Below are 14,707 nucleotides of genomic sequence, written 5' to 3' on the forward strand. Positions count from 1 at the left end.
CCACTTTCCTGCGTATTTTGGTCACCAAGCAGTCCTGTTCTTTAGTGGTCCAGAGACTCACTCCCAACTACCCCCCTGGGGGGTAAAAATGAAGGAATCCCCCCAGGTAGCCCCAGGAACTCCGAATTAAGAAAGAGGAGGGGCAGGCAGCCTCCTAGAGACTAGAACTTCAGAGACTAAACCTACCTTTCCAAGGATGGAAAATTTATTCAGATAATGTTTGAGAATTCATATATGCCACAACAGGATCATAAGAATGAAAAGGTAGAAATCTCACACTCTTCCTTAAGCCTGCCCTACTGCTCAACCAGGTTCCAGAAACTGCATCGCTGTCACTGCCATTCTGCTAAATGGAAGCCCCCAGGTACTAATCACACAGGCAACTGCATGTGTCGCAAAAACGCACAACCTTCCCATGAAAAGCTGTACGTCTCTTTCTCTCTGGCTACATTGGCGATTCTCCAGTTAGTTCAATACTTTAAAGGCTGCAGCAGCATGCAAAAGAATTTCATTTCATTTTGTTTTTTGTTTTTTTAAAAAAAAGTTAAGAAAGGTCTCCAGGAGATGGTGAGTTTTATTGTCTTGTCTGGATAGAGGTTTGATTTGCTCTCGAATGTTCCAGGGTGGAGAGACTAGGAGAAAGCACAGGATGCAGAGGTCTATTCGGTGTAATCGTCTCCCTCGTTCTCATCTTCGCCATCAACAGAGAGAGCAGCATACTTGCTTGCAGAACTGAACTTCTGGAATAGATAAGAGGGAAAAAAATCACCAAGGCCTTGAATTCTCACATCAAAACCCAAGAAAGAGCATACAGCTACTTGGGCAAAATGGAGGGGACAGCCCAGGCCACACTCACTCATTCACTCACTCACTCAGCATCTCCCACTGTAGAGTAGCTAGGGTGAGTGGCTCAGAGGCCCATGTACTCTTACTGAAGTCCCTCCACTACCTTTCATCTCTGAGAGGGGATGAGAGGCACGAAAGGGAGAAAACGGTAACAGTCAGGTGCATTTGCTATCTTGAACAAACAGCAGTGCCTGACTCCTCACCACTCCCTGGGAGCCCCGAACATAGAGTTCAAGGGCAGACATGAGCAAGCACCCAACACTTACGGAAGCTGGATTTTCTTCAGGTTTCTTTGGCTCAGGTGCAGATCGGGAGTCTTGATCCTTTTTGCCATCTTTCCTGCAGAGGCGTAAGGGTAAAACCACAACTTTAGGAGAGGACTGTCCCAACTCCCACAGGTAGCCGGGAGGCACTGAATAGGTACCTCCAGTCAGCAGTCCTTGTTATCTGGACTTTCGTTTCTAGATTCTTAGAACTTTAACTGTCCATATTGGTTGACTTTCCTTTGTTTATAGCAGGAGATCTGGCAACACTTGGAGGACCAAGAATAACTTAACTACAAAGACACATGTACCTAGCATTAGATGAAAGATTACAAATGATGAGAGAACACTCATACCTATCTGACTCCTTCCAGTGGTCCTTGTTCCCTCCGTCTCCTGGGCCACGGCTGGAGTTCCCACTTTGGCCTTTTGGGACACTCACCCCATCTACTTTGTTTTCATCTGCTTAAGTGGAGACACAAAAATAAATGAAAAACAAGTAACCACTCTCTTTGCCCTAGGTATCCCTTCAGCTGCAGAAAAGCATGCCCGTTTGTACCGAGGGAAATTCAGCCTCACCCCAACCCAGACTTTCTTCCCAAAACCTTCTTCCCACGTTCCCCCGCCCCCAAATAAGACCCACTAAAAAGTTCCACAGTAGGGTTATGCCATCATTAACAGCAAAGTGGAAATGAAGAACTGTGATGCTGTGTAGTGACCTTGGCCTTAGAGATGGTGACATTTCTAATCTGGACGGAGCATGTTAATTTCCTTCCGATTCTTTTTTTCCCCTTTCAAAGAAATGTTCTACCAGGAAAGGGCAGGGCACCATGCCCTTCTCCAAAGAGACCACTCCTGCCCTCTACTGGTAAGAAAGAGCAGATAGTCTAAGAATCTTAAACCCAAAAACAGGTGCAAAATTACACTAGAGTTCTGCATTTCATGAGACCCCTACAGGCCTTTTTTGAGGCCTCTAGCTACGTGAAACACTGACTTCCTGTTGGTCTTACCTCTCCTTGCTGGTCCTTCCTCAGGTGGTTGAGCTGGAACTACTTTCCCCCCACCACTAGAAGGAAAACATGTAATTATATTCGTCAGTCTTAGGGAAGGAACAGAAAAGAAATGTATAATCATTCTCCAAATAGTAAACTTTACAGAGAACCCAAAATACATACTTAACATTGTGGAACATTAAAATACAGGAAAGACAACAATGAAAGCAATTATGTGAACACTCACGAAGTACGATGATGTCCTGTAGGATCACCATGCATGCAAGGGGAGTATTACTATTTTACAAAGAAGAATCCTAATACTTAGGGAAGTAAATGGACCCCCAAAGCCATGCTGCGAACTGTGGCAGCAGCAACTCCTGATTACTGATCTGCAGATTTCGAGTAGATGTCAACCAGTTATCAGAACTCTAGAAAACTGAATAATGGCTTCAATGAGCCTCCTCCAGCACACCAATGATTCTGAACTAAGAGCAAAGATAGCATAACTTAAAAAGATGCTGTAAGGCCAACAGCTAGGGCCCTTTCCATTATGACATCACCATGTTTAAGATTCTACAGCTAAGCAACTGTTCTGCTCCCAAACTGACTCACCTGGTAGGGGATGGCTGCTCTGTGTCTGAGCTCTGCGATCGAGCAGGAGGGTTGGAACTTCGCTTCACCCAAGCATTCTCCTTTGGCGGAGGGGCTGGCATTACCTTCAGAGGCTGTTCAGATTTGGGAGGCTTGGAAGTTGGAGAGTGACAGTCTTCCTCTTTACTGGGTGCTTCATTTTCTAGAGACTTTTCACTCTCTCTCCTTCGTGCATCTGTGAAGTCAGAATAGGAAGGCTGCCTTATTAGGAAAAGCTATTAAACAACATCTATTCAGGATCTCAAGAGAATGGAAAATGGTTCACACCTAAGCTGACCTCTTTTCACCATTATTCTTAAATACAGACCTGTATCTGGGGCCCAACAGATGAAATTATCCCCAAATCGGTGGTTACTAAATGTCACGTTGAGAAAAGTAACATTTTTTACTGATTCAAGAAAAAGAGGAAAAATCATGGCTCTCCAAGGAGAGCCACCTGACCTCTCCTAGGAATGAGTACTCTATTTTAGGATTACAGTCTTTCCACGTTTTCAGCGCACCATTAAAATGTCTGTACTTGGAGAGTATGTATCCTCTGTGGAAGAGGACCTCTGATGAACCTCCAACCAGGAACCACTGATCAAACTTCAATTTGGAGGCTCAACACAAACACATGCACACAGATACACATTTACAAAAAAACCCAGAACATACTTCTTTTTTAAGGGCACCAAGTGTCTCCTCAAAACTTGCCCAGTTCTTTGTGCAGCCTCCTCAAGTACATAATCAACCCAACCATCACACTCTCACCTGGCTACAAACAGAGGCATCACCATCCTGTTACTAAAAGGCTACCCCAGTATGAATAATTTCCAGAAACCTTCTAAAACACCTGGATGAATTTTTAAATCCTCTCAGCCCAGAGTCATGCTTTGAAATGTTCAAGTACAGGGGCGCCTGGGTGGCTCAGTGGGTTAAGCCTCTGCCTTCGGCTCAGGTCATGATCTCAGGGTCCTGGGATCGATCCCTGCATCGGGGTCCCTGCTCAGCAGGGAGCCTGCTTACTTCCCTCTCTCTCTCTGCGGCCTGTCTGCCTACTTGTGATCTCTGTCAAATAAATAAGTAAAATCTTAAAAAAAAAAAAAAAAAGTGAAATGCTTAAGTACAAATCAATTTAGAGGTGGGAATTAAGAACTTAAAAAACACTGGTTCACAATAAGGGAAGGGAGGTGTTATGATTTAATCACTTGGTTCCCAAAAACACTAAACATGTTTGTGACAAATGATAAATTCAAGGAAGGAAGGAAGGAAGGATCAAGAGCAGAAGATCATCGCTTGAGACATTGCTCTGGTCATATGTTGACATCCAAAAGGGCTGGTGAGAGTGCTATGTGACGGTGACCGTTCTAAAGAAAACTCTGGAACATCATGACATAAAAGAAAGGGACAAACCTAATAGTCAAGTATACTCTTCAGTGGAAGATTATTAAACAGATCACCTAAGTCTCTTCTGGTGCTCATGTCAGATTTTTCAGACCAGGACACGTGACATTCTGATCAATCTATGCTAATCCAAATAAAGCTTCCATGACTCAATTTAAAACCCTAAAGTCTCTGCGTAATTTGGTTACGGCTCGTTTATGGAAAGGGACAATAACACGATACCCACCCTGGTCTGACTTACTTCTGCCAGATGTGGCCGAGGTCCCAGTCTGCGATGACTCACTTCCTGTCCTGGACCGTTCTCGTTCCTGAGTCTCTTCACTTCGCCAGCTTGGGTGTCTGTACAAAGATTTAAAAAATAGAAAACAACTTATGTCCAGCTCAATCAACGCCACCCTGGACCCATGCTGACTCCTCAATAACTATAACTAATGTTCTACCACGCTGTGTTTATGGGTGGGGTTGGTGTGCACATCCTGTCTCTCTTTCTCAAACCATCTGAAAGCTGCCGACATTAAGATACTTTGGCTCTAAACACTTCAAGGACCAACCACGGTTAAGAATATTCTCCTAGGGCGCCTGGGTGGCTCGGTGGGTTAGGCCGCTGCCTTCGGCTCGGGTCATGATCTCAGGGTCCTGGGATCGAGGCCCGCATCGGGCTCTCTGCTCAGCAGGGAGCCTGCTTCCCTCTCTCTCTCTCTGCCTGCCTCTCCATCTACTTGTGATTTCTCTCTATCAAATAAATAAATAAAATCTTTAAAAAAAAAAAAAAAAAAAAAGAATATTCTCCTATATAACCTACAGCCTTACCCTGACTGGTAACCCAACTCTACAAGCCACTCAAAACTAGGCCACTTTTCAGAGTATTATTACAAGAGGTTTCTACCCTACTGGATCCAATTCCACCTTTTAATAACAAACACTTCAGTAATGACTCCTTTAACATACACCCAAGTAAAATTAAATGAAAAATATCTTACAGTTGATGTGTAACACGAGTGAAAACATTTTCTCTCTACTCTACCCCAGTAACCTGGGCAGGAGGCACATCCACTAACCTCACCATGGTGGGATTTTACTCCATACACTAAAGCCAGATTTGGCAATTTTTTTCTTACTGAGTCAGATAAACTATATTTATAAAAAAGGAACAAGCCATAATTTTCACACTCCTATATTAAATCACTACCAATTTTTACCTGCCATAAGTTAAGGCCGTTTAAGCCCTTTTAAAAACTGCTAAGGCCAGGCAACGAACTCATCAGGTGTGACTGTCCATATACTGCAGCGCCCCTAGCGGCCCAGCCCATGTACACTAACTGCTAGTAAGTGACAACCAGCAACACCTGCATGAATTTCCCAAGGGTGCCCTAAGGATGCGCTGCCCGGCCCACCAGGAGGAGCCACTCCACCCCCAGGCAGGAAAGCCATAATCGAGGAGAACCTCACCTCTCCCGGGGCCGACGGTCTAGTTTTGGCTCATCCAGCTGGCGCTGCAGCTTCTCCTGCTCCTTCTGCAGCCGCTCTTCTACTTCTCGCTCTCTAGCAGCTGTGTCAACAGGCTTTGCCCCTCCAAAGATAGAGGCCGCTCGACTGGACTGGGAGGTGCTAGCAGAGGAATCATCTTCCTTAGGTGTACTCCGAGGCTTTAGATTCAGTTTGGGTCTTTGAGGGGGACCTAAGTTAAATAAAACTCTAAGTAACAGTTTTTCAAAATCACCAGAAGTTGATGGCTCAAAGCCAGATGCCCAGACACGGGTCTAAGAAAATGCCGCATGGGATTCGCAGTACTGGCCTAGCCAACACAGCCAAGAACAGTCAGTCTCTCCACTACCATACCCATGAGGCAGCACGACACTGAAGGGGAGACTGGGAAAGGTAAACACTTGTATTACACACACGGTGAGTCACCACAACTAGTACTACCTGCAAGAATGTCCAATTATGATAAGCTTCTGAAAGTATCTTGGTCAAAATGTGGTCTGGAAGATGGACTACTTCTGGAGGCTAAGAAGGGCTCATGACAGTATCATGGGGAAGACTAGTTCCTACACACTTGTCTCTGTGTAGAATGTGAATCTGACAGTGATTCACAAAGCACTGAACAGCTGATGTAAACGCTAAAGGAATCTGATTTCCTCTTGGATCCAAGCTGTCAGAATCAAGATAAACCTTAGTGTTTCAACGGAATCGTATTTCTCAAAATCAGTGTTTATCCTAAATAATTCAGACATACAAAAGATAAACAAGATAAAACCTACATGTCCCAACCATCCACCTGGCTTAAGTAATAAAACATCCTAAAATCCACACAGAAGGCTCCTGAGGATCTTTCCCCTCATGACATGCCTAGCTGTGTTCTATCCTTTCATAACCACTATGCTCAAATCTGGGGCTTATCACTTCCATGCAGGTCTTTATACTTGTACTATGGAACACATACATGTATCTGCAAAAAGAGGATCTTTTAGCAAGATTTACAATTTTTATTTTTTTATTTATTTAAAAAAACATTTTATTTATTTGACATACAGGGCAAGCAGAAGTAGGCAGAGAGGTAGGCAGAGGGAGAGGGGGAAACGGGCTTCCTGCTGAGCAGAGAGCCCGATGTGGGGTTCGAACCCAGGATCCTGAGATCATGACCTGAGCTGAAGGCAGAGGCTTAACCCACTGAGCCACCCAAGCACCGTAAGATTTATATTTTTAAAATACAGGTATGTTAAAGATTTTATTCATTGACTTGACAGGGAGAGAGAGCCAGAGAGCAAAAGCAGGGGGATTAACAGACAGAGAGGGAGAAGTGGGCTCCCCACCAAGCAGGGAGCCTGCAAAGGGGTTCAATCCCAGGACCCCAGGATCATGATCTGAACCAAAGACAGATCCTTAACTGAGCCACCCATGCACCCCAAAATTTAAATTTCGGTAAGGTTTTTTTTTTTTTTTTTTTTTTTTTAAAGATTGTATTTATTTATTTGACAGACAGAGATCACAAGCAGGCAGAGAGGCAGATAGAGGAGGTGGGGGAAGAAGGCTCCCTGCTGAGCAGAGTCCGATGTGGGGGCTTGATCCCACCATCCTGAGATCATGACCTAAGCCAAAGGCAGAGGCTTAAACCACCGAGCCAGCCAGGTGCCCCTCAGTAAGGGTTTTAAGCTGGCAATTTATATAAAACTTCTGAGATACAGCTTTTTTATTTTTTATTTTTTTTTAAATATTTTATTTATTTATCGGGGAGGGGGGAGAGCGAGCACAGGTAGACGGAATGGCAGGCAGAGGCAGAGGGAGAAGCAGGCTCCCTGCTGAGCAAGCAGCCTGATGTGGGACTCGATCCCAGGACGCTGGGATCATGACCTGAGCCAAAGGCAGCTGCTTAACCAACTGAGCCACCCAGGCGTCCCGATACAGCTTTTTTAAAAAAAGGATTTAAGTAATCTCTATATCCTATGAGGGGCTCGAACCCAGAACCCTGAGATCAAGAGCTGCATGCTCTGTCAACTGAGCCAATCAGGACCCACCCCCACCCCGGAGATCCACTTTTAATATGTGTAAGTTTGCGAAGGGCCCATTAACTCCGCTTTTGTAGGGTAAAACTGGGGATCAGAAAGAGTAACTCAGGGGCGCCTGGGTGGCTCAGTGGGTTAAGCCGCTGCCTTCGGCTCAGGTCATGATCTCAGGGTCCTGGGATCGAGTCCCGTATCGGGCTCTCTGCTCAGCAGGGAGCCTGCTTCCCTCTTTCTCTGCCTGCCTCTCCATCTACTTGTGATTTCTCTCTGTCAAATAAATAAATAAATAAATAATAAAAAAAAAAAAAAAAAAAAAAAAAGAAAGAGTAACTCATTTAAGCCATACACCTAATATTTGGAAGACCAAAGGATGAAATCTGTATTGTCAAACCAACTCTATGTTCCTCCCACTATAGTACACATAACGTCTTTTTTTCTTCCTCAGATAATTTCTGTTTGTTTTAGCTACTCAAAAAATGACGAGCACCTACATTACAAATACTGCGCTAAGGCCAGATATATGACAGTTGGGTAGTTTTTAGTTCCTGCCTGCAAGGAGCACAATTTAATGGGAGGATCAGAATAAAAAAAAAAAGAACACAGTATGCTAAGCTCTACAGAACAGATTTATGCCCCCTGGAAGTTCTTAGACTGGGGCTGTTTGGAGAAGCTTGTGAAGGCTTCAAAATGGGAACTCCTTAAAGTCTAGAAAACTTAGCAAGCACCTAATGGTAGGTAGCACTAAAGACGTAAACTGTAGGCAGAAGAGTGAAGACCCCTGTATGTCGGGGGCACAGACAAATGGCTATCTTTCAGGCCGTGGAGAATAGGAGCAAAATAATCTAATTAGCTCTTGTTCTCAAAAGACAATCTGTGCTAGTGTGAAGACAGAATGAGTCAGGGAAATTTGCCAGTAATGTGGGTATAGCAATGAGGTCTGAATAAAACAGTGGCAGTGACTCTGGAGCTGAGGGGGCAGATCACAGAGGAGGCGCAGGGCAGGATCACTGGAAAAGAGAGATGAGGTGTGCAGTTACTGAGGGAGGAAAGAATGATGTGAGAGAGGAAAAGGTCACGAGTCAAGGAGACTCAAAGTCCACACCCAGAACTCCACTTTTCTCTCTAGTAAAGTGGGAAGGAAAAACATTATCTATACCAGATAGAATTCTCAAGACTGTATAGTATCTGTGGGGCACCTTGGTGGCTCAGTCAGTCAAGTGTCCGCCTTCAGCTTGGGTCATGATCCTGGGGTCCTGGGATGGAGCCCCAAATAGGGCTCCCTGCTCAGTGGGGAACATGTTTCTTCTTCTTCCTCTGCCCCTTCCCCTGCTTGTGCTCCCTCTCCCTCTCAAATAAATAAATAAAATCTAAAAAAAGACTGTGATACCCGTGAGAGCACTTAGCTCACTGCTGGTGCAGAGTAAATGCTCAGTGTTAGTATTTCTAGGATGCAGCATGGGAAGAGAGAAACTGCTAACAGCAATGACAGCAATGCTTTAAAAATAAATTGAAGTTTTATTAAAAAAAAAAAAAAATACTTGGTGCATAGGGCTAACATTGAGATGTTAAGGCTAGGCACGCTGCTAAAAATAATTGAAGAGAAAAACTGGGTCAGACATCTTAGTTTTTGGATGATACTAATGAAGTCAGATGCAAGTATCAGCCATTTATTGATACTTTTGGAGGTTTGTAACACAATAGTTTTCTATAAATGTTAAAACACGAGGGACTTAATTTAAGAAGAGGTATGCTGACACCTCACCGTTAATTAACAAGGACTGTGGAGTAATGGCACCGAAATCACCAACATTCAGTTTTTAATCCTGCTGTGCCAATCACTGCCTAGGAGACCATGTGGCAAATGTTCTCCTTTTCTCGTCTGTATATTCCATCAATTTTAACTGAAAAATCTCTATGCTAAGGCAACTTAGAAGAACTCGACTTTGCTCTATTTCCATTAGGTCACCTTTGTCCTGTGGTCTTTTTGCTGTGCTCTGCCACACCTTTTATAACATATAAATCCCATCCTGTTTCTAAAACCCACTTAAGGGGTTTGAGACATAACTGATAATTTTCTAATCAGTTTCTCCGGTAGTCTGCTCTATTAGTAAGCAAAAGAAATGATTACCTCTATCATCACGCCTATAGTCATCCCGAGAGTAATCATCTCTGGAGCTCCATGACCGATCGTCTCGTCTGTCGTATCTGTCTTCATAGCGGTCCCCGCCTCCTCTGTAGTCGTCATCCCTACGGTACCCACTACCAAATGCTCTTCTGCCACTGCCTATCCTGGAATCGTAGCCTGTAAATATATTCCAAATTATGATCATCACACTGGAGGGAACAAAGGCAAGAAAGGGGTTCTTGAAAGACAGCAATTTCACTTGGCTGTGTTTTGTAATGACCTCTGTCGTAGTCTCTGCTGCCTCGGTCATCATAGCGATCCCGGCCCCCGTATCGATCCATATCTCGGCGTGGGCCATCACGATACCCATCCCGATACCCATCGCGGTATCGATCTGAATCATAACGATCTCGATACTCTAGAGAGAAAAAAGACAAGGTAATGTCATTCCCTTTTCTTTGACACCATTAATAGGAAGAAGCTTGAGAGCCCATGAAGTCAATTTGATTTCATGAGTTCAGTCACTACTATGCTTATTTTCATGAAAGTAAATCACTTTATGGGATGCCTGGGTGGCTCAGTTGATTAAGTGTTTGCTTTTGGCTCAGGTCATGATCCCAGGGTCCTGGGATCCAGTCCTGCAACAGATTCCTGGCTCAGTGGGGAGTCTGCTTCCCCACCACAGCCTGCCACTCCCCCTCTGCACACATAAATATGTAAAATGTTAAAAAAAAATTTTTTTTTTTAAACCTTAAATCCAAAGTGGGAAAATGTAAACTGAAATAAGTTTTTTTAGTATTTGATTTAAAAAATATTCTCTGATCATTCAATAAACATTGCCAAGCTAATAATTTTAGGAATTAAGAAAGAGAAAAATCTCTATATATCTCATAATGGATTTCCAGCATTAAAGACTTAAATACACTAGAAGATAGGTGGAATCTATCTTTTCTGGTTGGTTCTAAAGAATCAAAGACCACTTAAAAAGTTAGCATAAGAAAACACACAAACCCCAAAGCTGAGAGGCAAACAAAATGGGAAAAATATGTACGACACAGGACAGCAGATTAATTGGCTATCACCTAAGGAAGAGAAACTTATTAACAGGCTGTTTCCCACCACCAAAATGGTGAAGACTAAAAATAAGAGGTACCTCTGATGTTGGCAAAGTTTAGGGGAATAAGTCGATTCCTTTGCTGCTGTGGAGTCTAAAATAGCACAACCACTCTGAAAATTATTCCAGAAATATACACTAACAGCTTTAAAATCACGTATATTCTCTGGGCCAACAATTCAATTTCTAGGGATTTATCCTGAGAAAACAACTGGGAATATTATGAAGACACATGTATAAGGAGGCTCACTGCAATATTTCTTTAAAAAAATTTTATTTATTTATTTGAGAGAGAGGGAGAGAGAGCACATGCATATACACGAGTGGAGGGTAAAGGAAGAGTGAGAAGCAGACTTCCCAGTGAGCAGGGAGCCCGATGTGGGTTTGATCCGGGACCCTGAGATCATGACCTAAGCCGAAAGCAGACGCTTAACAGACAGAGCCATCCAGGTGCCCCTGCAATGTTGTTTGTGATACTGAAGGTGTTGAGTGCACAACCTATGGATTAAATAAATCAGGGGGCATCCGTACAAAGCAACCATTAAAAATGGAACAAGAAAAGGACTGACTGTACGTGTTCATGACACTTGAAAACTGTATTTTAACACATACATGAGTAACAGTATCACAGGTGCCCAAATACCAGAAATTTGTTTAAGACTGTTGTAGAGCTCAGGTGGCAAACTACACAATGTAAGGCATTTATAAAAGGAGGTGGGGGCTAATTAGCTTTGGCTAACGTGCTAGATCTTCCAGTTTTCTGAGAAAGCTGTAATCCCTATTTTTACATGAAAAAAAAAATCTCAATTCCCAAACATGAATCAATTAAAACAAACAGAAAAACCTTAACAATATTTTGAGTTTAATAATTTATGCATGCAGACCAAACAAGGATTTTAATTTTACTACTACTTCCTTTAAAACAATGACTTAATTTCGGAAATGATTATCATTTTGTCTACATTCCCTGTTAGCTTAAATTTTAAGTTAAAGGACATGCTAATGTTGGCAAAACAATTATACAAAGGAGAGAATCTAAAACAGAATTCAAAAACCAAGAATCAGCCTTGTGTTTATTTTGAAATCCGAATCTGATTTCTAGAGGCAGATGAACTATACACTTACTTAGATAATAAGCTTGCTCTCACTGAAAGAGTTGGCCAGGAAACATACGAATGTTTGCTGAGATTTTTACAGTAACATTTAGTTAACTACCCCCACCCCCCGAATCTTTTATGGGCCTAATGCCTAGAACAGGAGTCTCTGAAAACTTGGCAGAGCTGACGTAGGGGCCATCACCTAGCCTTACAAACTTGGCAGCTTTGTAATTCACATTCACTCTTTGTTATCCATCCTGCTTGCTCCAAGTTCAAGGTTTCTTTTTATGTTGTTTTTAATTTTATTTATTTATTTGACAGAGAGACAGTGTGAGCACAAGCAGGGAGAGCAACAGAGGGAGGAGAGGGAGAAGCAAGCTCCCCACTGAGCAGGAAGCCTCACATGGGGGTTGATCCTAGAACCCTGGGATCATGACCGGAGTGGAAGGCAGACTCCCAATGCAACTGAGCCACCCAGACTCCCTACCCAAGCTCAAGGTTGAGAAAATAGTCCTGTTCTTTAATTCAAAACAGGACCCTTGGTCTGACTGCTTTCTCTTTCAAGAGTCATTTCTTCTTGGGACGCCTGGGTGGCTCAGTTGGTTAAGCAGCTGCCTTCGGCTCAGGTCATGATCCCGGCGTCCTGGGATCGAGTCCCACATTGGGCTCCTTGCTCCGCAGGGAGTCTGCTTCTCCCTCTGACTCTGCCTTCCACTCTGTCTGCCTATGCTCGCTCTCTCTCTGACAAATAAATAAATAAAATCTTAAAAAAAAAAAAAAAAAAAAGTCATTTCTTCCTGTTAACAACAGAACCTCTTGCATAAATGTTGACATGAAAGGTAGTTCTCCCCAAGACTTTGCCTGGTCACAAAATCTTGACTGAAAAACCAGATATAAACTTGATTCCTTCTTCCTTCTCTGACATCTTCTTAGGTTAGGGAGGACTCTTCAAAAACAGAATTCTATCTCTTGTTGCTTCCTCAATTTTATCTGGTACACACCTCACAAAATGTCTCACAAAATTAAAATACTTATGAACTGAGGTTGTTCTTTTTCTTTTTACTTATAAAAATATTTCTAACACACAAGGAAGAACAGAATCAACTGTAACAGACTTTTGTACCTGTACTTATTAGGTTTGGGAGATGCCAACAGCTTGCCATGTTTACTTCAGTTTTTAAATTTAAAAGTAGCAGGTTACAAATATAGATAAAGGGCTCCCTTTACCCTCACCCAAACTGATGGTGGTGGTTAGTTACATTACTACGCATATGTTCTTACAATTTACATATTAACACTGTATAACAGTTCTCAAATTTTTACACAATTTTGCCATTTCCCCTCAACATTATAGGTTTTGAATTTCATCCAGATCATTATGTGTATACTATATTTTATTATACGGAAAAGTTTATTTACTGCATTAGTGGTCTTTCTTCACATATTTCAATAGAGTTGCCGATTTTCCCCATGAAAGTTTTGTCTATCTTTTGTTGGATTTAGGTGGTATATGTAGAAGTTGTGGATTCACCCCAACACTTACCTAAGGACATTCTCTATTTCCCTTCTCCTTTCTCTAAATTATAGTTGATTTATTTGAGTACCATTTCTTTCCCCCAGTATAAACAATGTCCAATGAGGGTACAAATTTTGTCTGTTTTGTTCACTGCTATATCCTGAGCTTAGAACACTATCTGGCACATGGTAGACATTTATTATTATTCTTCTTTTTGAAGATTTTATTTATCTATCTATCTATCTATCTATTTATTTATTTATTTATTTGACAGAGACAACACAGGAGAGCACAAGCAGGGGGAGCAGAGAGGGAGAAGCAGGCTCGATTTATTTATTTATTTATTTATTTGACAGAGACAACACAGGAGAGCACAAGCAGGGGGAGCAGAGAGGGAGAAGCAGGCTCCCCGCTGAGCCTGAGCTTAGAACACTATCTGGCACATGGTAGACATTCTTCTTCTTCTTTTTGATTGACTGATTGATTACTTATTTATTTAATAGAGACAACACAGGAGAGCACAAGCAGGGGGAGCAGAGAGGGAGAAGCAGGCTCCCCGCTGAGCAAGGAACCTGACTTGTGGCTTGATCCCAGGACTCTGGCCAAAGGCAGATGCTTAATGACTGAACCACCCAGGTGCCTGACATTTATTATTTTTGAGGTGAATGAATTTTCTATTATTTTAAAAGGTATATTTAAAAATTCCATTTTAACTGTTGGCTGGCTAATAATGCAACCCATCTTTTTGTACAATGCTCTTAACCCAGCAATCTTTTTTTTTTTTTTAAAGATTTTATTTATTTATTTGACAGAAAGATATACAGTGAGAGAGGGAACACAAGCAGTGGGGGTGGGAGAGGGAAAAGCAGGCTTCCTGCCGAGCAGGGACCCCAATGCAGGGCTTGACCCAGGACCCTGGGATCATGACCTGAGCCAAAGGCAGATGCTTAACGACTGAGCCACCCAGGCGCCCCACTGACCCAGAAATCTTTTTTTTTCCTTTTCTTTCTTCTTTTTTTTTAAAAGTTTTTATTTATTTGACAGAGAGAGAGAGAGAGAGAGAGATATCACAAGTAGCCAGAGAGGTAGGCAGCAAAAGGGGGAAGCAGGCTCCCTGCTGAGCAGAGAGCCCGATGGGGGCTTGATCCCAGGACTCTGAGATCATGACCTGAGCCAAAGGCAGAGGCTTAACCCACTGAGCCACCCAAGTGCCC

General features: G+C 42.7%; 1 protein-coding gene across 4 annotated transcripts in view; it reads right to left on the reverse strand.

Annotated features, from left to right (window-relative positions):
* Positions 1-516: 516 nt before the first annotated feature.
* EIF4B (eukaryotic translation initiation factor 4B) overlaps positions 517-14,707 on the reverse strand; it is a 30,986-nt gene continuing 16,795 nt past the window's right edge. The window contains exons 7-15 of one of the 4 annotated variants that reach the window (XM_059185247.1): positions 10,047-10,184; positions 9,770-9,943; positions 5,588-5,816; positions 4,365-4,477; positions 2,717-2,930; positions 2,120-2,175; positions 1,466-1,571; positions 1,113-1,185; positions 517-740 (exon numbers count right to left, since the gene is read on the reverse strand). In XM_059185247.1, coding sequence (XP_059041230.1) covers positions 660-740; positions 1,113-1,185; positions 1,466-1,571; positions 2,120-2,175; positions 2,717-2,930; positions 4,365-4,477; positions 5,588-5,816; positions 9,770-9,943; positions 10,047-10,184 — 1,184 coding nt within the window. In that variant the 3' untranslated portion in view covers positions 517-659. Of the gene's footprint in view, positions 741-1,112; positions 1,186-1,465; positions 1,575-2,119; positions 2,176-2,716; positions 2,931-4,364; positions 4,478-5,587; positions 5,817-9,769; positions 9,944-10,046; positions 10,185-14,707 lie in introns of all 4 variants that reach the window. The other 3 variants (XM_059185246.1, XM_059185249.1, XM_059185248.1) reach the window with 3 other exon arrangements.

The sequence above is a fragment of the Mustela lutreola genome, chromosome 8 (genome assembly GCF_030435805.1).
Source record: "Mustela lutreola isolate mMusLut2 chromosome 8, mMusLut2.pri, whole genome shotgun sequence".
Taxonomy (NCBI): Eukaryota; Metazoa; Chordata; class Mammalia; order Carnivora; family Mustelidae; genus Mustela; species Mustela lutreola.